Here is a 24,655-nt window from a genome sequence, read left to right as displayed (position 1 = left end):
TCAGCAAAAAAAGAGACAGAAGACAGGTCTGGTTCCCGCTGCACCCCTTATCCTCACCCAGCAGCAACTCTCATCACTGGAAATCCTGTTTCTCTAGGCTGCCCAGCAGCATTTTTTGGGAAGGACTGTGGGCGTGTATGCCAGTGTCAGAATGGCGCCAGCTGTGACCACATCAGTGGCAAGTGCACCTGCCGCACAGGCTTCACCGGGCAACACTGTGAGCAGAGTAAGCTGTCCTGACCCCTGATCCTGGGTGATGCTGCTGGGCTCCAGCCTCCTGCAGAGGATGCCTCCCGCTTCAAGGTCCACTCACTCAGGGCTCTGTACCCCTTGGTCCCTTGACTTTGGGGGCAACTTCCAAGGAAAACTGCTGAGGAATGTCATGCCTACATTATTGTTTGAAGAATTTCTCCCGTCAGTTGGGAGGAGATGGGGGGCATTTAGGGCAGGGCAGAGGTCATAGCAGGTAATGAGAGAATAGTGGGAGGCAGATCTTTTTTTATTATTCTTTAAAGTCCCTATGGCACTCAGATTAGGGCCTGGCAGGTGGAAGATACTGCTGAAATGTGTTGCATGAGGAGGAAGTAGGGGTGAGTGGGCCCTGCTCTCTCCTCCTCTGTCCCTGTGTCCCCCACTCAGTGCTATAAATGCTCTGTCCACCCCCAAGTATCTAGCCAAAGCACAACAGGAGCTAAGGGAATAGGCTTCACTCGGTGGGAGGCAGAACAGGCTTATTGCCATAGCTGTCTACACATGGAATGGGAGGGGTGGAGAGTGAGTGGGTCCTCTACCCTAACTCTTTGTGCCACACAGGATGTGCTCCAGGAACCTTTGGCTATGGGTGTCAGCAGCTATGTGAGTGCATGAACAACTCCACCTGTGACCATGTCACCGGCACCTGTTACTGCAGCCCTGGCTTCAAAGGAATCAGGTGTGACCAAGGTAATACACAGGTGGCAGAGCCCCTGGGCTCTGTGGAAAGGGCCCTATGGAGGCTCTAGGGAGATTCCAACTGGAACAGCTGGATTTGATGACACCTCCCTTTATTCACATTTGTGAGGACAGCAGGAATAGGGTGGGCTGCAGAGGCTCCAAGAGCTGGAGAGGCATAAGGAGCAGGCAGTCTCTCAGTCACAGCCTCCCCAGGCTTGCCCTTGGCAAGTTTCCCATGAGCCAAGCAAGGGTAGCCACAAGCTAGTACTATGGAAAGGTCACCAGACCAAGTTAGAATATCTGCCAAGTTCTAGTTCTGCCTTACCTGCTAGGTGTCCTTGGGTAGGTTATTTGATTTTGCTAGGCCTGTTACTCCACGTGCAAAGTGGGAAGAGTAGATTAATCGTCTTCCCCCATAACACAAGGTTACTCTGAAGGCTGAGGAGCCCAAAGGGGCTCAACCTGGGCTCTAGCCCTACAGTCGGACAATACCTCATAGGGCCTAAAGGGGATGGAGTCCCAAGGTCAGGCTGTGAGAATCAAGTTGAGACAGTATGAGTAAAGGACTCAGCATGGTGCCTGGCCCATAAGTGAACACTCCAATAAATGCTGGCTTTGTTATATAATGTGCTACAAACATGTTGGTTCTACATGGGGGATGAAAATGGACTCTCAATTATCCACATTACAGAAAAGGAGCCAAAAGACAGATTTCCGTTGCATTCTGAGGATAAATCACTGAGAACGATAATGCAGCACATTTACCTCCCTAGTGATGTTGGCCAGCTCAGTTCAGCCAGTAGCCAACAGTCAAGAAGTCCAGACACTGCGGGCCTGGCAGGACAGCCCCCTAGACTAAGCATCAGCATGGAAGGCAGGGGCAGCCCTCACATACATCACCAAGAGGGGTCCTGCGGGCAGTAAACCTGGAAATAATAGCACAGTACTTAGAGCTTTCCTTGCCAGTCTATCATTTGGTGCTCACAATGACTGGGGAGGGTGGGGCTATTGTCCCCGTGTTACAAACGAGCAAACCAGGGACTCTGAGCCACACAATTAGGAAGCAGGGAGAGGAGCTGTGTTCAATTTCTCCTGACTCCACCAATTACAGGTTATGTAATCTTGGGCACATTACCTAACCTTTGGTAAAATTGGTTTTTTCATCTGTGAAAGGAAAATACTAATCCCTTCATAGGGCTGCTGAAGAGTAAATAAATTAATATCTGTTAACTCATTTTTGGAACACAGTAAAATAATATTTGTTATTGTTTCACATCCACAGTCACAACTGTTCCTTGTCATGACCCTGGGACTCCCACCCCTTTAGGGACGAAGGCACAGTGAGGGCTGGGGGTAGTCACGTAGAGACTGAGGAAATCAGGCCAAGGCCAGAACCAGGTCTCCTAACATTAGAGGGGTTACGGGCATCTAAGCCCGGGCCCAGGAGACCTGAAGTGCAAGCAGGCCAGCCCCAGGCTCAGGCCCTCCCTCTGCCCGCAGCTGCCCTCATGATGGAGGAGCTGAATCCCTACACCAAGATCAGCCCAGCACTGGGTGCAGAGCGGCACTCGGTGGGTGCTGTCACAGGCATCATGCTCCTGTTATTCCTCATTGTGGTGCTGCTGGGCCTATTTGCCTGGCATCGGCGGCGGCAGAAAGAGAAGGGCCGAGACCTGGCTCCCCGCGTCTCCTACACACCTGCCATGAGGATGACCAGCACCGACTACTCCCTCTCAGGTAAGGGCCATGCTCCTGTCCTTCCTCCTCTTCCCCTCCACACACACACCCCAGGAATGGTTGTACCTGTAGGGTTGACTGCTATGGCTGGATGTAGCTCAGTCTCCCCTAGAGTGACAGTGGGGATGGGGAGCAGGAGCCTACCTAGAAAAGGTATCTGGGGTTCCAAGAGGAAATTGTTTCCTGAGTCCCTAGCTCTGAGCAGCTATGGTTGGGAGCCTCCTCCCATTTTCCCAGAGCTTCCCTATCCTTCCCACCAGCTTTCGGCCTCAGGGTCACCCACACTAACCAGTCACTTTCCTAAGCTCTCCAGGGGACCGTCTCCCCAACCTGATGCCTGTACCACCTCAGGAGACTAGACCTTGGAGCCCAGTGCCCAGAGCTTGTCCATTTGTTTCCCTGGTGAAGGCCTCAGGACAACCCTCCTTCCCAGTTCCCAGTTAGAGAGGGCCCTATTAGTACAGTGGAAGGGGACACTACCTGACTTGGGGGAGGTCTGAAAGTTTGAACAATGTCCCTCTGGCAAGTGTGCCAGAGCCCAGTGCATCCACGAATGTGGTTAACAGCTCCAATAGGCATTTTAATTGGGAGTCTGAGTGGGGTCAAGGTGGGGCTGCTGGGCGATATCCTTCCTTTCCCCTGAACCCTGGACTGCTGCCTTGGAAATAAGAAAGGTTTTTTTGCTTCATATTTGGCTAAAAAGTAGAGGCCAAAATGCTCTGAAATTGCCCTATAGTCATGGACCATGCGAGGCTGGGCCCGTCTGGGTGGGCACAAGGTGACAGCTCTCTCCAGGTGGCTCCATGGCGCATGGCTCATGGCTCATCTGCAGCCTCCTGGACCTTGTGCTTAGAAAACCCAAATCACTTCAGCCCATTCCTGCTAAGTATTGCCTTCTGTATGTCCAGCTTCATGCTAGGCACTGCAGGGTAGACAGAGGCAGGCCAGTGCACACCATGCCTTCAAGGAGCTCCTGGTCTACATGCCACACTACAGCAAGCAGACATCCCCCACACGGGAGATTTGGGGATTTTCTTCTATGACTATACTGAGAAGGTTGGCTAGGGTTTCCTATGCCATTCCTCTGGTATTCCCTGGCCCTATGGAGAGGTTCTGGAATCCTTAGGAGGGAAGAACGGAGTCAAGAGGAGTGAGGTTCTCTTTATGATCTCATTACCAGGATGTGACCCTAGAAGGAAGCAGGAGTCCAGCCCTAAATAGGGACTCAGAAACATGTAAGGCTATCAAAGCCAACATGCCCCATCCAGGCTCCAGTTGATGGTGCCCCGCCCTGGCACTGGCGAGCCTATCCTGCATTCTGCCATGCTGCAGGGAGGACCAGCATAAGGGAAGCAGCAAATCAGGCTCTCCAGATTTCGGTAGGGGTAGTGGATGCCAGGAAGCTTGGGGGATGGGGTACTTGGCTGTTTGTCTTTGCCGGGCTCTCTCAAGGCTCCCAGCCCAAGCATTAGTACTGGGGGTATCTCATACCAGGGGCAGGGGTATGATGGTATGTGGCACCTTGTTCTCTTCCCAGATTTGTCTCAAAGTAGCAGCCATGCCCACTGCTTTTCCAATTCCAGCTACCACGCACTGGCATGTGGGGGGCCTGCCACCAGCCAGGCCAGCACTCTGGACAGGAACAGCCCCACCAAGGTACCGGGCCCCTGATTCCCCAGCCCCCACTCACTGCCCTCTCATTTAACCCTCACCTCTGCCCAGGAAGGAACTGCATCCCCCACATGGAGGGTCCATGTAGAACTGACTGCCAATACATTAAAAGCAACCCTGTGATCCATGGTACATGTAAACACTCTGTGAAGCATGTAATGGAGCCAGCATGTTATGTGGAGCCAAGTGCTGTGTAACCAACCCACAGCATCACTCACTATAACATATACCCCTGCATCCTGTAACCAACTGGTACCAAGTCATGTAATCACGTATTAGCTTTATCACCTATAATCATGTAGACACTTTTGCCACATGTCAGCATGTAATCAAAACACCAGACCACCTTGTAGGCCAGGCGTGGTGGCTCACGCCCGTATTCCCAGCTACTTGGGAGGCTGAGGCAGGAGGATTGCTTGAACCCAGGAAGTGGAGGCTGCTGTGAGCTGAGATCATGCCATTGCACTCCAGCCTGACGACAGAGCAAGACTCCATCTCAAAAAAAAAAAAAAAAAAAAAAAAGAAAAAAACTAGACCACCTATCACAAATCACTGCAGTATGCTACCAACACAAGGTGTGCAACTGGCATATTATAGAGTAACTACTGTTATTCAGATAACTACCTAACAATGTGAACATAACCATGTCATCAGTACCCACTCATAACCATTTGTTGCAATCTCAATCAACACAAGGGATGTGGAACCCAAACTTCAGCCACAGCCAGTGTTCTGTGGACAGTGAGTTCTGTAGGTCTTCATGGTAGGTGTGCACCCTTCTGGACAGGACCTTCCCTGACAGCTTCCAGCATAACCCTGGCTGTTGGCAAGATGTCCTCTTATACTCACAGGCCCTTGGGCAAGGATGTCTCCGCACCTATGTGTAGATAATACATATGGGAGCTCCCTTAATGTGCCCAGACTCACACCAGGCAGAGCGGGAAACAAGAAGTGAGGATGAACAGTCCCTGAGGACAGGTCTGAGAGGCTCATGCTGCATACCTCTGGATACCCACCTGTGCCCATGCCCACAGACACAGAACAGTGGGGAGCAGGGCCATGGTGGGAGTGGGAATTTCAGGATTCCTAGCTTCCCATAATACCCATTCTGGGACAAAAGCATGGCTTTCACTGTCCAGGGCTATGCCCTAGAGATCTACGAGTCCTTTCTTCCCTGTCCCGTGGAGAATGACCATCGGCCTACAGACCTGGTCCAGCAACAGTAACACAGATATACAGCCTCAAGGGCAACCACTATCAAGCCAACACCCCAAGACCACTCTCAGCCTCCACCCTCTTTTGGTAAGGGGCTGGAATTACTGCAGAGTAGCCAACTTGGTGACCCTCTGGGTCACCTCAACCCAGGGGCCCAGAGTGGCTCTATGTGGTTAAGGACCCCTCAGTCTAACAGATAGGGCATCTGCAGCAGAGGCAGGCAGCTGTGATGACATGGAAAGGACATGGCACTGGGAGCTGAGACCTGAGTTCCAGACACAGCTTTGTCACTGACTCCTTGTGTGTTCACAAGCAAAGCACACAAGTCAGGACTCAGGTCGCCATCTGTAAAATGAGGATAACCATCCTTGCCTCATATGAAGGGCAGCTGTGAAAATGTAGAGAAAGGAAAGATGACAACATAAACCTCAAGATACTCTATTCTGAAGCTTTCCTTTGGTCACAGGAAAAGGAAAATCTCACATTCAGCCCTAATCAAGATCAGGTGGCAGAGGTAACAGTGACATTGCAGGCAGCCTCAAGACTTCCCTCTGTGCTGGAGATGGCCTCATGTTGCAGCTGGGACGTCACCAGAGGCCCCTCTCCTAAAGCTAAGGCCCACCCCCCAGCTAATCTGCTTCCTCTATCAGGGCCAGCTTGGCTCAAGCTACCCCAGGAGGCCTGGGAACCCTACAACTTCAGCCCAACACCTGGGGTGGGGTATGTTCTGTTCCCACTGGCATCAACCACACCATGGTGGCCTGTCATGGAACACCTAGCTTGCCCTTTCTTTCAATGGCCTAGGACCCAGGTGGGTCAGGATTATCACAGGGTGCGTGCACTGAAGCTACGCAAAGTGAAGATTGGGGAAGGGCACCTGGGGCACTATATATTAACTGGCTCTCCTACTCTCCAAACAGCTCAGTAACAAGTCCCTTGACAGAGACACAGCAGGCTGGACCCCCTACAGCTATGTGAACGTGTTAGGTCAGTAGTGGTTTGAGTCTGGTCCCCACCATCATGTCCCACCCTATTCTTCTTCCATATTGAGAGGGACCCAGCTTGAAGGGAAAGGGTTATGAGTCCTGAACATGGTTTCCCCCAGGGAGAAATTTCGGCTCTTACAAGCAGATGAAGCCCTAGAATCCCTTTCCATTACTATATTAGGGCTAAGTCCCTGCTATTACCCAGGGACCACAAGGGAGAAAACCAGGGCCAGGATGTAGGGAATCTAGATGGAAGCAAAAGACACTCACCATCTGGATAGGAACCTCTGCCTGACGACCCAGGCCCTACCAAGGCACTCCTTTCAAGGGCTTCTTTCCCCTGCCTCCTCCCTGGTGGAGGAGCACTAATTCCTGCAGAGGGAGGGAGGAAGGAACGGAGGGAGGGAGGGAGAGGGGAAACAAGGCAGATGACCTTGGCTCTAACAGAGCCCCTGGCCCCAGCCCCTCTGGATGCTATACACAGAGGCCCCCAAGTCCTCCCAGCCTGCCTCACCCTGACCCTGGCCCACTTGTGTACTTCCTACCCTCTTCCCTGCCATACCAGGGCCCTGGGAATAATGGCTCCTCCCTGTCATTCCTCTCACTAGACTCCCATTTCCAGATCAGTGCCCTGGAGGCCAGGTACCCGCCCGAGGACTTCTACATTGAACTTAGACACCTCAGCCACCCCGCTGAGCCACACTCACCAGGTCAGACCCCAGCCCTACCCTCCACCCCCTCATGCCAGACCAGACCCAGCACCTGCCCTAATCCCCATCCCTGCACCTTGACCTCCACCCCATGGTCCCAGAACTCTCCCTTTTAAGCCCTCTTCCCTCCTAACATGTCTACCAGCTCAATCCCCTATCTAAAGATGGAAACCTGTCTGGATCTTCCCCATCACCCATTCTGTTCCCACAGTGAATGGTGGATGTGGACAAACGGGCTACTTAGGGTGGAGAAGATACAACAAAACTGCCCTCCCTACAGGCCACAAAATACAACCCAACATCATTCAAAAATGACTTGGGGATGGTGACATCTTTGGGGTTCTTTGGGCCCTGCTGGAGTGGATAACAGGGAGTTAGCTCTCTGGCTAATTAATAAAGTCCAATGTTTCCCAGAGACTCCAGAAACCCCAGTGGCCCAAGCCAAGCTTTCTCAGATCACAGGGCAGGGTTGTCAAACAGGGATCTGCAGAGGCTGGGGTAGGATGTATCAACCAACATCATCTGTACTCATGTACTGAGTACAGCCTGGGCTGAAACCTGGTGGCTTGGGAGAGACACACACAAGAGACTTGGAAAGTTAGCTCTGAGATGGGAACATGTGGGTAGGAGTTACATAAGGTATCATAGGAATAAGCACAATGAATGAACAGAGAATGTGGCCTCCCTACAAAGTGGCTCCTCTGGGGCACACTGGGGCAGGGCCTTGGCACACTGGACAACTCTAGGCCTGACCTCAGGCTCCTAGAACTCTAAGGAAACTGAGCTGCTCTACCAACCCCTGCAGGTCCCTGGGTCCAGTAACACGAGGAAGGGTGAAAGTTCTGAATTCATCTGCCCACTGAGCAGGCATGGGCTGCATGGACCCTGGGCCTATACTCAGGAGGCTGTATTCTTAGCTGTGGGTCCCCTGGATAGTATCCAGGGCATTTAATAACCCCACTAACTATAATCTCTCCCACTCCCCCAACATATACACACACACAGCCCCACCACCACCACCCTGTATCTCTTTCCACAAGGGAGCATCCTCTGAGCCAGGCCAGATTTCTCCTGCTTTACAGATCTCTCTCTTCAACTAGTGTAACCAGAGCACCATGCGCTGGCGTTTGTCTTACACCCAGGCAGGCTGGTGTCCAATGCGAGAGAATACTTCGAGAGATGTGGGCTGTAACTGTAACTCAGTTTCTCACTTGCCGGTGTGGTTTTGGACAAGTCACTGCTGCTCTTTGGGCCTGTTCCCTGTTCTGTAAAAAGGAAAAGTTAATGCCCTAGCCACCTTCCCTCAGGGAGGGCAAAGGAAGTCCTTTGTATAAAGTGCTGAACTAATGCCAGCATATAGGCAGTTGCAGTCATGATTCTGAAGGACACAGGTACCTATACACCTTTCAGAAAAAATTTGAGGCCGGGTGAGGTGGCTCACACCTGTAATCCCAGCACTTTGGGAGGCTGAGGTAGGCAGATCACGTGAGGTCAGAAGTTCAAGACCAGCCTGGCCAACATGGTGAAACCCCATCTGTTAAAAATACAAAAAAATTAGCTGGGAGTGGTGGCACATGCCTGTAGTCCCAGCTACTCGGGAGGCTGAGACAGGAGAATCGACTGAACCTGGAAGGTGGAGGTTGCAGTGAGCGGAGATTGCGCCACTGTACTCCAGCCTGGGTGACACAGCGAGACCCCGTCTCAAAAAAAAAAAAAAAAAGAAAAGAAAAATAGCAAACTTGAAAGAAAAACTTAGGCCTGGTTCTGCTGTATCCCTCAGTAATGTGTGGAAGGTAGGCAGATGGGAGTAGACTCTTTCAAATTCAACATGGGAACTCTATGTAGAGGAGCTATAGGGAGGCATCTAAATAGCAACAGGATGGTCTTCAGTGTGAGAAACTGGGAAGAGTCATGGAATGTCAAACTGTGTTTTAGTAAGTACTTGCTGCAGGCCTCGCTTGGTACTGTGTCCTCGGTTCAAAGCTGGAAGAAAAAATTGCTCTTTGAGCCAGTCATTACTGTCCTAACCTAGAAATGCCAAACAATTTCTTTTCTGGGATCACCAGTAGCAAAGAACCCAAGCTTAGTCCCTGAAGCCTCTGGCTGAGGCTCAGGGCCATCATGCGTTGTTGGAGCTTAGGAAAAAACTGACAGCCAAAAGGTAGAAAGGAATCCTTGGGGCTGAAAACACTGGTAATACTTTCCAAAAACAACTCTACATTATGTGCAAATGGTCCACCCCAAAAAATGAGTAACTAAGAGAACTGGCTATGGGAGGGAATGTCTGCACATCCTACAAAGACGACTAATCAAGAACCTCAGCCACCTGTCTCCCTCTTTCTCTCTGGCTCCCCTCAGATAAGCCTTGGATCCAGGAGAGGACAGACAGGACCAGAGCTGAGAGGTGATAAATATTATCTTCAAACCCATGCCAAATTCCAACAGAACTGTGATTTGTAATGTCTTACAACTTTCCCTCAAGCTAAGAACTGGTTCTGCTTCATTCCTTATCCTATACCCTTGGAGCCTGGAGTTTCACCTGCAGGGAATGCAGGTGGCATCAGAACGGCCTTTTATTACTTTCTGAAAGACATTCCCCTAGGGTGAAGGTTAAAGGGAAGGAGTGCTGAATATGCCAGGGGTCGCTGTAGTTCACCTTAATGCTTATGAGCCTTTTAAGAATTCCTATAATCAAAACAATTTCAGGTGGATTAAACCCAGAATCATTTATCAAAATAATTTCAGGTAGATTAAACCCAGAATCATTTTCTAGCAATAAACAACTATTTATTTTCTGGGTAGGGGAGAAAGTGGGGAAAAGCAAGAAAAAAGAACAAACACAAGCAGTCTAAGTAAACCTCACCCCCATATTTTCTTGCCTTACGTTATTTTTTTCACAGGTGCTTGTGGAATGGATAGACGTCAGAACACATACATTATGGACAAAGGCTTCAAAGGTAGAGTATCCAATCCCGATGTCTTATTACAGAGGGCTTAGCAAGATAAAGAGTGCAGATCTGAAATGGCCAGGAATTCCAATTGAGAGAAACTGCGTGTGTCTGCCCCCACAAAAGGTCAAAAGACCACAGGGCCTGGGGCTGCTGGGTAGCTGTGCCCAGGAGGAGCAATCATAATAATAATGGAATTCATCTTTCGATTTCAGTTGCACCTGCTTAGCAAATGCTTGTGGGTTTTTTATAGATGCCAACTAAATGTCTTCGGAAATGTAAAGCATCATTATCCAACCAATTAGTACGAGTTAAATTGATTATAAAATCTGAAATAAAGTTGATCTACCTGCCCCAGAGGCCTCCTGTCGTTGCACTAGCAAGGAATGCCACCCTGCACCTGCTGGCTTTCTGGGGGCACAAGGAATGAAAATGATATTCAGTGTTAATATTGTATGGCACTCCAACCTCAAGAGATCTCTGCCTCCAAGAGCAGAGAAGCCAAGACAAATCCCTAACACATGGGAACTGCAAGTTGGATCATCCCTCTAGGAAGTCTACAGGTGAAGCCAAAGATGAAAGGTCAGGTCCTGCCCTAGGTTTAAATGCCAGAATGTGTGAAATAGGGGGCTTTGGAACTCTGTTACTTGCCACTCTGTTGCTTATTAACTGTGACCTTAGACTGTGAGCTCTCCAAGGCTGTTTCCTCATCTGCAAAGTTGGGATAATTTTGCCTGTCCTATTGTCTAATGCCTGTCCCATTGTCTAACAAGGTTATCATGAGTAACCAATAAAATCACAGATGGGAAGTGTTTTTGCATACTGTAAAGGTGGTACTAATGTAATGGGGCTATTCTTTTGTCTCGGAGGTCTATTTAAAACAGCTTAAGGCCAGGCACAGTGGCTCACACCTGTGATCTCAGCACTTTGAGAGGTTGAGGTGGGCAGATCACTTGAGGTCAGAAGTTCAAGACCAGCCTGGCTAACATGGCAAAACCCTGTCTCTACTAAACATACAAAAATTAGTTGGGCATGGTAGCATACACCTGTAATCCCAGCTACTTGGGAGGCTGAGGCACAAGAATTGCTTGAACCCGGGAGGCAAAGGTTGCAGTGAACCAAGATCACGCCACTGCACTCCAGCCTAGGCGACAGAGCAAGACTCTGTCTCAAAAAAAAAAAAAAGAGCTTAAGCCAAACTGAGATACGACAGCAAAGGTCCCAATGCATATCCTAAATCTAACAGTGTACCAGAATCACCTGGAAAGCTTGTTAAAAATACAGATGTTCACGCCCCATCTCCTCAAAACTCTGATGCAGATCTAGAGTGGGGCCCTGGAATCTGCATGTATGAAGAGCACCCTCAGGGTATCCTTATGCAGCTTATTCCCCAAACACTGGTCTAGACTGACCCAGATGTCCCTGATTATTGTTCTAGTCTTTCGGACCTAGCTTTACATACACCAAGACACAACCATTCCCTAACCAAGAACAGCTAGTCGTCTACAGTCCTTTTGGGGAAATGGTTATTAGATGTGGGGTGAGCTCAGGGTAGGGGGTGGTGGTGAGTACTGCGTTCTGAACAAGAGGCTGAGTCACTATCAGCCTTTGTTAGGATATGCACAGCCCAAGAGAACTGTCTGAGGACAAAAGGTCATCCCCAGTCTCCCAGCCAGCCAACAGACATTCCCTTGGAAGCATTATTTTGGCAATTTTCTGTGTGTTTTGACTTAAACCATCCAAATGAAGAACAGTAGGTAAGGCCGAAAACAAAGAACAGTTCTATTTCATGACTATGACCTGGCACCTCAGTTTCTTTCTCTAAAAGGTATGGGGATTGGGCAGAAAGATCTCTAAGGGCCTTTCTAGCTCAAGACCACGCATGAATCAAGCGTGAATAAACTCAGGCCCAGAAACTCCAATAACTGAACACACAACTTTCCTATGCACTGTGTTGTCCTGTACATTGTGATTAGGGTGGTTACTTTCAAATTCGCATATACAACAAAGCTCAAAGCTTAACATGTAAAAAAAGACACATGTAAAACAAAGCTCAGGAAAGCAGTGTCTCTGCCTCAGCATACATTTCATTCCTATTTCGTAGAATCACATATCTGACCTCTGAGTGCAGGGGAGGGCTCAGCAGGCAGCCAGATTTTATTTTACCACTCTGGCTACAATCATCCTTTAAAGAGAAAAGAGAGCTATGTAAGCAAATGTACCAGCAGGTGTTGGGGACCAACACATCAGAATAAGAACTGAAAAAAAGGAAAATACAATGTCACAGTTCAGAACTTTACAGCAATACTTACCAAAACATGGAATAAATTCCACTAATTGGCTAACGCCCCCCAAATAAACATTTAATAAGCTAGTCTGTAGCACAAATGAAACTAGTTCCTGAAACTACTGGGGCAAACCAAATCAGAACTACTAAGAATTAAGAGTCTCAGTGTTCTCTGAACTCAGTGGGGGAAAAAGCCCTAGCCTAGGAGTTAAGGAATGTGGGTTGTAGTCCTAGTTCTTGCTGTGTGGTGCTGACTAGGTCACAGCACTGTTTTCTGGGTCTTGGTTTCTTCCACTATAAAACAATGGGGTTGTACTAGCAGCATCTCTAAGGCCCTTTCAATCTCTGACATTCTAGAAGTCTTAGGTAGCCGGACACAGTGGCTCACGCCTGTAATCCCAGCACTTTGGGAGGCCGAGGTGGAAGGATCACGAGGTCAGGAGATCGAGACCATCCTGGCTAACATAGTGAAACCCCGTCTCTACTAAAAATACAAAAAATTAGCTGGGCGTGGTGGCGGGCGCCTGTAGTCTCAGCTACTCAGGAGGCTGAGGCAGGAGAGTGGCGTGAACCCAGGAGGCAGAGCTTGCAGTGAGCAGATTGAGCCACTGCACTCCAGCCTGGGCAACAGAGCGAGACTGAGACTCCGTCTCAAAAAATAAATAAATAAAATAAATAAAATAAAATAAAAGCCTTAGTCAATGCCTGCCCTTTCCCTTGTTACTTACTGAAGAACTCCACTCACTGTCATCCTGGAGGTTCAGTGAGACCACTTACACTGCTCAACACCCTTCTATTTCCCCTTCTCCCCCCAGCACAATGATTCTGCAACAAACTGCCTGGTGTTCAATTGTCAGCCATTTCAAACTGCTAAAGAAGAAATCCTCCCAGCTATTCTCCATCGCCTTTATGATGCTGCAATCCTTGAGCCCACTGTTGCTGCCACTTCCCCCCACCCCCGCCCGTTGTGCTCCTTGCCATCTAACTTCCAAGTTTCTCTTTGCATAAACTTGGGGCTTAGGTAATTAGGAGCCCAATGACATCCAGAAGATTATTTTTAAAGCCAGTGTTCTGACCCCAAGACCTCCTCCCTCCTATCTCTCCATCAAGAGAAAGATGCTAATTTATGGCCCAGGAAGAGAAGAAGCAGTGTGGCCTTCTATTAATAGTAGCAAGCCAAGAAGCAAGAGATGGATATTCAATGCCTGGGTTTTTCCCTAACAGTTAAGCTGAGCCTTGGTGGAGGTTAGCATGCCCCTTAAGCCAAGGTGGGCTCAGATCCCACACACAAGGTGGCCCTGGAAAGTTACTGCCTCTCTCTGGATTTGATGCTCCCTTTATAAAATGAAAACATAGTTCATCTCATAAGCCCCCTCTGTCTCTGATAGTGTATGACTATGTGGGGAGGTAGGAACCAGATGAGAGCAAATGCCAGGGCATTACAGGACCAAGCCACCAATCCTGATGCGAACGACAAGCCTTGGAGGAGTGACTCCCAGAGCTTGGGTAGCCTGGGTTGATGCTTCCTCTTTCTTTGCAAAATGCTCTGAAGGGTTGGGACTGGGGACAGGGGTGGGGCTATAAAAGGATGAGGAAGTATCTAAGAGCAGCTGGTTATTCTTCCACTCACCCTGCCCTCCCCTCTCACAGGCAGGTGGATGACTCAGCTGGAGAACAAACTGGCTTCCTGAGGTGGAGTTTCCAGCTTGCCCAGCCCTTCCCCATTCTCCAGTCCCAGTAGAGATGGGGTACGGATGAGTCCATAATTCAACACCCTTTTCTCACCACCCAGCCAACACACACTTGCATTGCTCCATCCTCTGCCCCATATGGAAGATACTTCTCCCTGAGCTTAGCCCCTCCCCCACGCAAACATCAACTTCTCTTTTATCCATATAGGCTCATCCCCTGCTCCAAAGCCAACAATTTATTCCCCAAAACTTTAAAGTAGCCCTCACTTTTCTGGTGAAAATGAGAAGAGGCACTATCAACTGGCTGAGGTTCTTTTAGGCATTGAGCTTCAAAGGCTCTCCTACTGCCCTAACTCAGTCAGTCATGGGATATCCCCAAAAAGCTTAAGAGCTTAGCCTTTTTCTCTCAGCTGGGCTTGGCCCCATAGATCAAAGACATTCCTTGTTAAGGGTAAGGTGGAGCTACTGCAGATACAGTTTGCCTTTAGAGATATGGACAGGAGCACTGGATAACAAGACATGTAGTGAAGGAAAACATCTTGATTGGTATCAAGAGAAGATGGTGTTGAGTCCTGACTAAACTACTTACTAACATTAGGAATTACATTAGCAAATTTTCTGAGCTTCACGTTCCTCATTCTAAATTAGTAATAGTCCTTTCTGCCCAGCCCTATTCACGATGTAACAAGTTTCAAATGACTTAACTGGAATGAAGACTGTAAGTGCTACGTAAAGTGGTTATTCCTTGTGTGTTAAAAAATATGCCATTGAGGCAGCTGCAATAGCCCTTCTTTAAATACTACTAGTCATCAGCTTCCAAACCAGAAGCTCTGTGCCCTATTGCCTTACTCCTTAGCTGGTGAGTTCAGAGAACCCAAAGTGGGACAGATGGGCCACGCTGGGGTTCTTGGACTTACCACCACTTCCTTGTACTAAAAAACTAAACACCCACTAAGAGGCAAATTTATGTGGCTTGGGCAGGTCACAGTCAAGGGCCCACAGCCCCTTTTCCCCATGTGAGCCTCAACCAGCATCTAGGCCTATCTAGCCTCCCTTTAGGCCATGCTGGTGCTGGCTGAGATCGTTCAGTGTCTTGCAAGGATATTTTCTCCTTCTCTCTAGAGTCATATGCTAAAGAGGCCACAATCTTAAGACATGACTAAAGCCAACATCCCTCTCAACTTCTGGGCTAAATTGTGATGGAAAGTGCTCTGCGCCTAGTTCTACAGAGTTTGCTCTGCTACTGATAAGTAGTGTGATCCTGAGGAAGTCAATTCCCACTCTAAATCTCATAAGCAATGACTTCCTCATAAGCAATAAGAGGAGGAGGAGAGAGATAATTATTGCTCTACCTATACCACAGAGTGTTGTAAACACTTAAAGGAACTAATGGGTGAACATATTTTTGTACAAGATTGAGGAAATACTACCTGCTGAAACAAACATCAACAGAATGGACATCTACTTTAACAGAAAAGTAAATCCTCTTCCAACCAGTTGCCTTTTATGGGAAATAAGACTACTTGTGGTGGCATACATCTAGCTACTTTGTACATATGGAGTGTTCTGGCTTTCAGGGTCCCAAGGTACATCTAAGTCATCCACTGAGTTGCATTATCACTTTCACTTTTTACCATTTTCATTACTCTCACAAGTTGGAGACAGACAGCATAAATAAATAGCAACCCAAAATGTAAACTGTGGTAGTTCTAGTGACAGATCATCCAAGAATTTCACCATCTGCTACCTTTCACAGAAATTTAGTGCTGAGATGCCTTTTAGATCACTTCTATCAACTCAAGCAACCCAGTGCTTGTGTCTAGTTCCCTTGTCTAGCACAGCCTCACAGATGAAGGTCAGAGCTGCTACATTAGAGTTTACTGCTCTTTCCAGGCAAATCCTGCCTTGCTTGGGACTATGTGCAGGAGAATGGTATAGAGGCTGAAAGAGGGAATCCCCTTTCCTTCCGTGGCTCCTAGTCACTAAAGAACCTTTCTTCCTCCAGTGAAGCTACATTTCATATTTGGAAACCAGCCTGCATCCTTTTGTACTCTGAAGTCTTGGGGATGGTACAACTATACAACTGAGAGGTGGCAGGAGAGGAAGCATGAGCTCTAGTATCAGAAAGATGCTGCTGAAATGGGTTTCAGTTAGCATTGACAAGAACAGGATAAACAACCCAAGAACACGTTATAGGCTTGCTAGAAAACAGGAACTTTCCAAAGGCTAGCTTAAGACTGACGTGCTTTTTACACCTCAATTACACTTCAGTCTACCCTATTCTGATCATGAGCTCCTGGAGGGCAGGGATACTGCTAAGAGTCTGCCACTTATAGGCTGTCAAATTGCTGACATCTGTGCTAAAACATGCACGCCTACTTCTTCTGAACCTAAGCTTCTCAGTCATCGAAAACAATTCAAGCCAGGTGTGGTGGCACGTACTGATAATACCAGCTACTCAGGAGGCTGAGGCGGAAGAATCACTTAAGCGCAGGAGTTTGAGACCAGCCTAGGCAACATCTCAAAAAAGAAGAATTCACAAGAATATCATCACAGAATGCACAGGCCAAGGAGTCCAAAGGCATGGATTCAAGTCTTGGCACTGACATTTACTAGCTGTGTGACTTTAGCTAAGTCACTTCATATCTCTGAGGCTTCATCTCATAAAATGCAACTATCAGCAATCCTTGCAAGAATTTACAAAAATTAAATAATACATGTCAAAGCATATTATGCATATCTTGAATTAATACCTGACTACTAAAAACAAAAATGTTCCTGTCCTCCAAAAACATAAGTTTCTTTGGAAAAAGAACTCTGCCTACCTGGGAGAGCACTTCTCAACACATTTAATAAGTAAATCAATCTGGGATTATCCTGGCTTTTCCAGCCCTAGGATCCTGAAGGCACATAAACTCAACTACAGTCTGCTTCTGATATTAACATGAAGACTTGTATTCTTGTTTGTCCTAAGAACTCTCTCTTGCCTTGCAGATTACATGAAAGAATCCGTGTGCAGTTCTAGTACTTGTTCCTTGAATAGCAGTGAAAACCCTTACGCCACAATTAAGGACCCACCCATCCTCACCTGCAAGCTTCCAGAAAGCAGCTATGTAGAAATGAAGTCGCCTGTGCACATGGGGTCTCCGTACACAGATGTGCCATCCTTGTCGACATCTAATAAAAATATATATGAAGTTGGTAGGTGTCTCAAATAAGTAACTTAGTGAAGTCAGGGCAATAATGCAGCATTTGAAGTAAAAGCAAGCCCTCTCCACTCACCCCATCTTGACCACACATCCTTCTTTTGTTGTTTTTTAAGGCATCTCTAAGGTGAACTGTCTTTCCTAGGACTGCCCTCCCTCACTAATGCAGGAATTATTAAGTTGGTACAAATTATTATATACCAACAAAATTATTAGTTGGTACAAATTATTGTACCAACTCTGCTTTAAAAAACACTAGGACTAATACGAAACAAATACCGGGGGTGGAAAGTGGGTGCGTGCGCGCGCGCGCGCACACACACACACACACACACACACACACACACACTTCAACTGATTGTTGATACAAATCTCATTTTAAAAAAGAAAGCAATCAGAGACATTGACAAGTTTCTAAATCACCTTCTGCCTTCTCCCAGTTTATGTCCCTGGGCTCACTGATAAGACTCCTACCTCTAGGATATTTTAAATCCTTTTGTGTTGACGAGAGGCTTGGATTTTGACAGCACATTCACTTAGTTTTCCATCTCCTGAGCAAGCCTGAATCCTAAGCCTCATGTATTTGTCATAGATTTATAAATCCCTAGCTCCTTTCCCCAAGTTAAGCAGAACTCTCTTCCTCTCCAACAAGGCAACCAAAGCTAATCTGTTCTCTGAACTCATTTTTCACTATATTTCTTAGAGCCCACAGTCAGTGTGGTCCAAGAAGGTCGCGGTCATAACTCCAGCTATATCCAGAATCCATACGACCTACCTAGGAACAGCCATATTCCTGGTCATTATGACCTCCTCCCAGTAAGACAGAGCCCTGCCAATGGGCCATCCCAGGACAAGCAATCTTAAGAGGGATAAGCTTCTCTCTTGCAGTGTGCTCTACTGAATATTCTGACTCTCTGAAAGAAGACAATCCCTTGACTTGAAGTAATGGTACAGACTGGCTCCAGCTGCATGTTAGTTATTACGTTCACCTGGAACTAAAGAAGAGCGTCCAGGTGGGACTGGGATAATTGTTCAAGGAATTGTGTTCTCAAAGGCAAATCCTATCACCCACTCAGCCCCAAATGCCCTGGATATGATTTTTAAAACATTTTAAGATATAACAACTCATCAACATCAGCTAAATATAGCTGATACATATATATTTATCTGAAACGTGATATTTTAAAAACATGTAGGTTTAACAAACCTTCCTAGGACAAAAAGGAGACTGGGGAAGGAAGAGGATTACTTTAAAGCACCTAAAACGTATATGTACTTTTGGTTGCTGTTATCATCAACATCTGTTTTATTACTGAAGACAATTAGTACATAGACATGAACTGTTCTTAAATAGAACAGTCTTAAAATATCTGTACATATGTGTCTGGTCCATCAAATTACAACAGCCAAGATTACAGAATCTAGTATATAGTCTTATGCTGACAACTTCCATTTTAAAAAAACAAGACTTTACTTTCTTGTGCCCCGATAGGTTTAAATACACACACAGACACACAGACACATAGACACACATACACACACACACACACGTATCCAAAGTGCAGCAACAAGTCTGCAACAAGATTCCTAGGGCAGCTTTATCAAATTTTGCCAATTCAAAGTTTAAGGACATTACAAGTCAGTGCTGGCTATGTCATACCTACTTAGTCCATTCAACACCTGAATCATTCCATGTAAAACAGAGCTCTAAGATGATCCTTTAAGTAAGCAGTCACAGACTGGTTGGGATTAAGTATCCCTAAAGACGGCTAGTTGGCCTCCTCATTTTATTTGGTCAGCATCCCTTGACTCAAAGGAATACTTGCTTCCAAGTAGTTCCTCATAAATCTTAGGATTGATGTAGTATGAAACCTAAAAGTATACAGGAAATTGGACAAATGTGGATATAGGAAATTTACATTGCTTAAAGTACATTACGCTTTTTGATGGAACTAAATGAAATGATCAAAAAAAGAATGAACTGTAACCAGCTGCTGTAACGTGATGTAAAAAGTTACTGTAAACAGCAGGGGATATGAAGTCCTTCCACCTTCTATCTTAAAACTACTACTTACTGAGCTAGCCCAATATGCATTACAATGAGCTAATGCTCCAGATCCCAGTATTCATATGTGTCTGTACCTTCCACTATGAACATAGATAAACTGAGGCTCAGATGAGTCCAAATGAAGTCAAATCCCAAGCCCTAAAGAGAACCTTCTCACAAGAATTAAAAACAAAAAGGGCAAACCTAGGAAGCTAATGGCTACTCCTGTACCACTCTATTCACTGGTACAGTCCAGCCAGTAAAAAACACTTCCAAAAAGATATACAGAAGAGGAACTAAATGATTACAAAGCTGGAATACTGCTACAGCAAGTATGAGAGTTCTGAAACCCTTGATAGAAATTGGAAGCCTGCCATGGAACACAATACTTTGGGCAATAATCAGAAAAAGCAAAAAAATAAATAAATGAGTACATCTCCCCTTCCCACGTCACTCAAGGCATAAGCAAATTTTACTGTTAGAGGAAAATATATAATACTTACATGAATGCTGCATGTGTGCATGGGAACAACTGATTAGCAATAGTAAATTTACTTTCCAAAAAAGCCTTATTAAAATATAAATATTAGAAAATTACTTTGTAGACCCAAGTAAATACTTCTCATACATATGTAGAAAGAAATATAAGTAAGCGGCTTACCTCAGTATTTCAGGGCAGCAAGTGTTTGTGAAGCAAAGATGAAGAAGCATGAAGATGTCAGATCAGCAAGGAGAAACTTCAACTCAATCCCAGGTTTTCTCTTCTTCCCTTATCCTGCATGTATAATAACTGCTGCCTGGCAAACTACAAACAAGCAGCATCACTCAAGTTTCAAGTTTCGCCTCTTTTGTCAACTATCCTCTGGGCAAAGGTATTCAGCAACAGGTGGAAAGGCTAGGCACTGAATCAAGAGACTTCAGTGTTACTCTGGTCAAGTTAGTTGCCCTCTCTGGGCTCCTTTTTTTTCTATGCATAAAAAAGGGGAGAAACAGAGAGTGGGAAGACAGCTCTAATAACCCTTCAGGTCTAGCATTCCATGACTTTTTAAGGAAATATAATACAAGTCAAACCAGGCAATACAGAGAAGGGAAAGGCAGAAGGTGTGATTATGGTGACAATAACTGCCTTCACCTATCGAAGAGTTATCAGTAAAAGACATTTCAATCTTACAAAGCAACTGTTAGAAACTTCTAACACCATCACAAATAGGTTCATGGTCAGCCTAAACATGTGCACTGTGCATTTTATGGGCGACTTTGAAAGATCTCAATTATTTTTCAGAAACTAAATTTTCAGACAAATATGTGTACAATTAAAATGAATGAAAGAAAAACCATTATTGTACAGTAGTATTAATGAGACTGTGAAATGGCAATACTTTTTTAAATCACAGATTTGTAATATATATATTCACTGTGCAGAGGGATTGTACCTTGTACAAAATAAAACAAATTTCTCAAACTAATTTAACAAGAATGCATACTGTTGTGCTGCAAATGGAAAACACGTTTATAATCTACACCTTAAGTTTAAGGGTAGAACTAACCTACATCCTGCTTGGGCACTTTAAACAGCTGGAAGAACGAAAATTATTCTAGTAGATGCTTGAAAATAAGTGAAAAACTTGTATGGAATTTTTGACAGAGAAGTCTCTTTCTTTAAAATAATAAATGTGAGCACCATATTTTTATTCATGTTCAAAAGTTATTTAAAAATCTCATATACATTCAGTATACTAAAATTAGAGGGTTTCTCAGCTTTCACAAATATTTGGACTCAAAGACAACTATTACAGTTTGTGCTCAGCCCCAGAGGCACAAAGGTACTTATATGGAATGAATAAGGGCCAGTGTAAGGGCCACTTAATTTCTATAAATGCAATGAACAGCTTTCCACGAGTAGAAGTTATCATCCAGTAGAGTTACTATGGGTATATCTGTTTTACAAACTTTAAAGACATAAACTTGTGATCAAACTGGTAAAGCAGCAACAGGGTTACTTTTTAATAAAATACAGATGCTAAAATATAGCTTACTGAGTTCATTCAAATAAGTTTAAAATTCCTCCTTCATAGTTCCAAAGGTTTGTATATAATCCTCATATGTATATAACCCTCATATTCTGAAGACCCATTCATAAGAGATTACTAATAGGTAATTCTCAAGAGCTATGAGTTGACATCTCAGTTAAAGACAAAATATAATCAAGAGTTTTAAGACTAAAAAAGATATTTACTGACAGTAGTATAAGATTATGCACCACAAGTCTCAGAATATTACTCAGTACTACGAATGATAACTAATGGCCAATTGCTGCAAGTTGTGCACTCAGGAATGACACATTAGCCATTCATTTAACCAGAGGGAAGAAAGAAGAGGCCCATTTAATCAATATGCAGCAACAGGAAATGGAAAATCTTTCTATGAAGGGATGAATACATGGGGGGTTCATTGTACTTTTATACTTTCGTATAATTATATATAAGTATATATTTATATAATTGTAATATATAATTCTGTATAATTTTAATAAAAACTTTAAAATTTGAATAGTAATTCTCAGCTCCCCAAGCTACACCAGAATGAACCCTAAGATTAGCCCTCTCACTCTTTTAGATGGCCCTCCCTAATTGTCCTGACATGGAATTGTCAAGGGGAGGGGGAGATAGATACTATGAATGTAAATACAGGTTGAGTATCCCCTATCCAAAATGCTTGGGACCAGAAGTGTTTCAAATTTGGGATTTTTTCAAATTTTGGAATATCTGCATATACATAATGAGCTATCTTTGGGATGGGACCCAAGTTTAAACATGCAATTCATTTTACACTTCATATTCACCTTGTACACATAGCCTAAAGGTAATTTTATACAATATTTTTAATAATTTTGTGCATGAAATAAAGTTTGTGTGTATTGAACCATCAGAAAGCAAAGGTGTCACTGTCTCAGCCACCCATGTGGACAATCTGTGGTGGTTTGCAACACCATCATTCCTGACTGTGAATTTCTATACTACCAATAAGTAATTCATTTTCTTACACTTATTCACACATTCACACTAGTATTTACAAAATATGATCATCAATCATTAATACCGGGAAAAAGAATGTGTTCAGGGTAACTAAGCAGCACAGTAGCATCACCAGAGTGTCTGTACCAGCAGTTAAACCACCACCACCACCAGCTGGCTTTCAGTCTCCACCTACGATGCTGTTTTGATTGAAAGGTTACTGTACACCTATGCGGGAACACTGAATAAACTGTGTGTGGCGTGCCTGCGTTTTGACTGTGACCTGTCACAAGGTCAGGTGTGAAATTTTCCAACTGTGACATCATGTGAGTGCTCACGTTTTCAATTTTAAAGCATTTTGAATTTTTGGATTAGGGATGCTCAACCTGTATGAAAAAAGCATGTTCCCTGCCCTTGTGGCTCTTACAATGTAGTGACTACCAAAGGAGAGAGATAAATGGAGAGCCCTGGTGATCAGTGGGGTGCTGATTATGTATTTTCTTCCCTGGGCTTACAGAGCTAGAAAGAATAAACAATGCTCTAATCCAAACCCACAGAAAGTGGAAGCTCTGCTCTTTAGCTTCAGTTGTCAGATTCCCTCCTCATTCCACCTTCTGCTTCCCAAGCCACTGTCCAGTCTAGCAGATGGCCTTCCAGATCCTTGGGTCTGAAAGCATGGGGACTGTACAAAGTACGGTACTGTTATTTAGGCATCCACTCTAATGTAAATCAAAACTAGTAAATGAGGACCCCAACTGCCTCCTCCAGAATTGGTTTCACATCAAAGACAGCCTATGGAAAGTGTTGCTTCTTGGGGCTTCCCAGACTGTCCCATCTCAGGCATGATCTTCTACGGTATTCTTCGGCCCATATGATGAAACACTTTGGCACAGAGGCTAGTACAATGGTCAGCAACTTCTTAAAAGATATGACAAGGAACGGTACCCTCTTCCCTAGAGATACCTTAGAAAACGGTATGCTGAGAGATTAGAGGTTGTCAACAGGGGGATAGGCGCTAAAAACACATTATTATTGTGTACATTATTCATTGGGATGAGAGTTAAAAAGATCTGAGATTTTGTGGTTTGGAGCAAGGTTAAGTTCCACTGACTCAAACACAGTAAAGGAATCCTGTTGGCTGCTAATTCTCACGACCATCACTGGTACTGGTAACATAGCAGTTAGCCAATATACATAACATTTTGTGCTCACACCTGTGTCAGAAACTATCCTATAATTAATAAATGTCAAAGACTTGAATTCAAATAATGTTTTGACTATTAATTAGATCACCATATCAACAACCCCAAAATACCATGTATGTCATGTACATGCACACATAAACCTGTACACCTGGATTTAATCACTGGTTCTACTGGATAGCTAGCCTGTGGATTGATCTACCTTCTTGTAGATTCCCATTAAAGAAATAATTTTTTAAAAATTAAACACAAAATGTTTTTAAAAGTTCTCTCCCAGACATGAGTATATTTTAAAGTATATATTAAAAGCCAGCAGTTTTTTTTTTTAACAGCAAAAGCCATAAAACAAGCAGTTCTCAATTTACAATTAATATAGCAGCCCATCAAGTGCTCCTCCCCCTTAGCATATATGGTACTTTGATGCATATTATTGATATTGACAGTCATTTTGCAAATAAATGTTCTGAAAGCTTTCATCCTATTTAAAGGAGTAAACATGGAAATAAAGGTACCATTTTAATCAGGTTATTGTGATAAGACCAAAAACATTCCACAAAGTGTATACCTCATTTTGACTTCTCTATTAAATTTAAATTTGAGTTAGAATGTTAATAATTTGGCTTTAATAGAAGAGAGAGTTCATTCAGAGAATTACAGAGTTAGAGTTGGGATGAATCCCCAGAATTTATCTAATCTGGTACTCTCATTAATTGGAAGAATGTGAGGCTCAAAAATGAAATGACCACAAGAGCCATGACTACAAACTCTTCGTTACTCAGTACAGTGCTCTATCATACCAGCTACTTTCACTCTTTTAACCCACAGTTTACCATATTTTCTAATATATGCTAGTATATTGCCTAGTACACAACATCCTTTCAAATATTCTTTCTTTATTCTCCAATTCACTTTTCAGGAGAATAGATAACCTCAATCATATTGATTCTCAGCCTAATGGTCTCCCTTACATAAGTTATAATGACATTAACATTTTGTATCACTTTATTG

At 44.9% G+C, this 24,655-nt stretch overlaps 1 protein-coding gene across 3 annotated transcripts in view; it reads left to right on the top strand.

Annotated features, from left to right (window-relative positions):
• MEGF11 (multiple EGF like domains 11) overlaps positions 1-21,116 on the top strand; it is a 383,043-nt gene extending 361,927 nt beyond the window's left edge. The window contains exons 18-25 of one of the 3 annotated variants that reach the window (XM_028851053.2): positions 98-226; positions 814-942; positions 2,434-2,670; positions 4,208-4,326; positions 6,477-6,543; positions 7,151-7,252; positions 10,153-10,209; positions 17,173-21,116. In XM_028851053.2, the coding sequence (XP_028706886.2) occupies positions 98-226; positions 814-942; positions 2,434-2,670; positions 4,208-4,326; positions 6,477-6,543; positions 7,151-7,252; positions 10,153-10,209; positions 17,173-17,396 (1,064 nt within the window). In that variant the 3' untranslated portion in view covers positions 17,397-21,116. The remainder of the gene's footprint in view (positions 1-97; positions 227-813; positions 943-2,433; positions 2,671-4,207; positions 4,327-6,476; positions 6,544-7,150; positions 7,253-10,152; positions 10,210-17,172) is intronic. The other 2 variants (XM_077939611.1, XM_077939610.1) reach the window with 2 other exon arrangements.
• Positions 21,117-24,655: the final 3,539 nt, after the last annotated feature.

This window comes from Macaca mulatta, chromosome 7, assembly GCF_049350105.2.
Source record: "Macaca mulatta isolate MMU2019108-1 chromosome 7, T2T-MMU8v2.0, whole genome shotgun sequence".
Taxonomy (NCBI): Eukaryota; Metazoa; Chordata; class Mammalia; order Primates; family Cercopithecidae; genus Macaca; species Macaca mulatta.
Note: the sequence above shows the minus strand (reverse complement) of the source record. Positions and strands in the feature narration are given on the sequence as shown.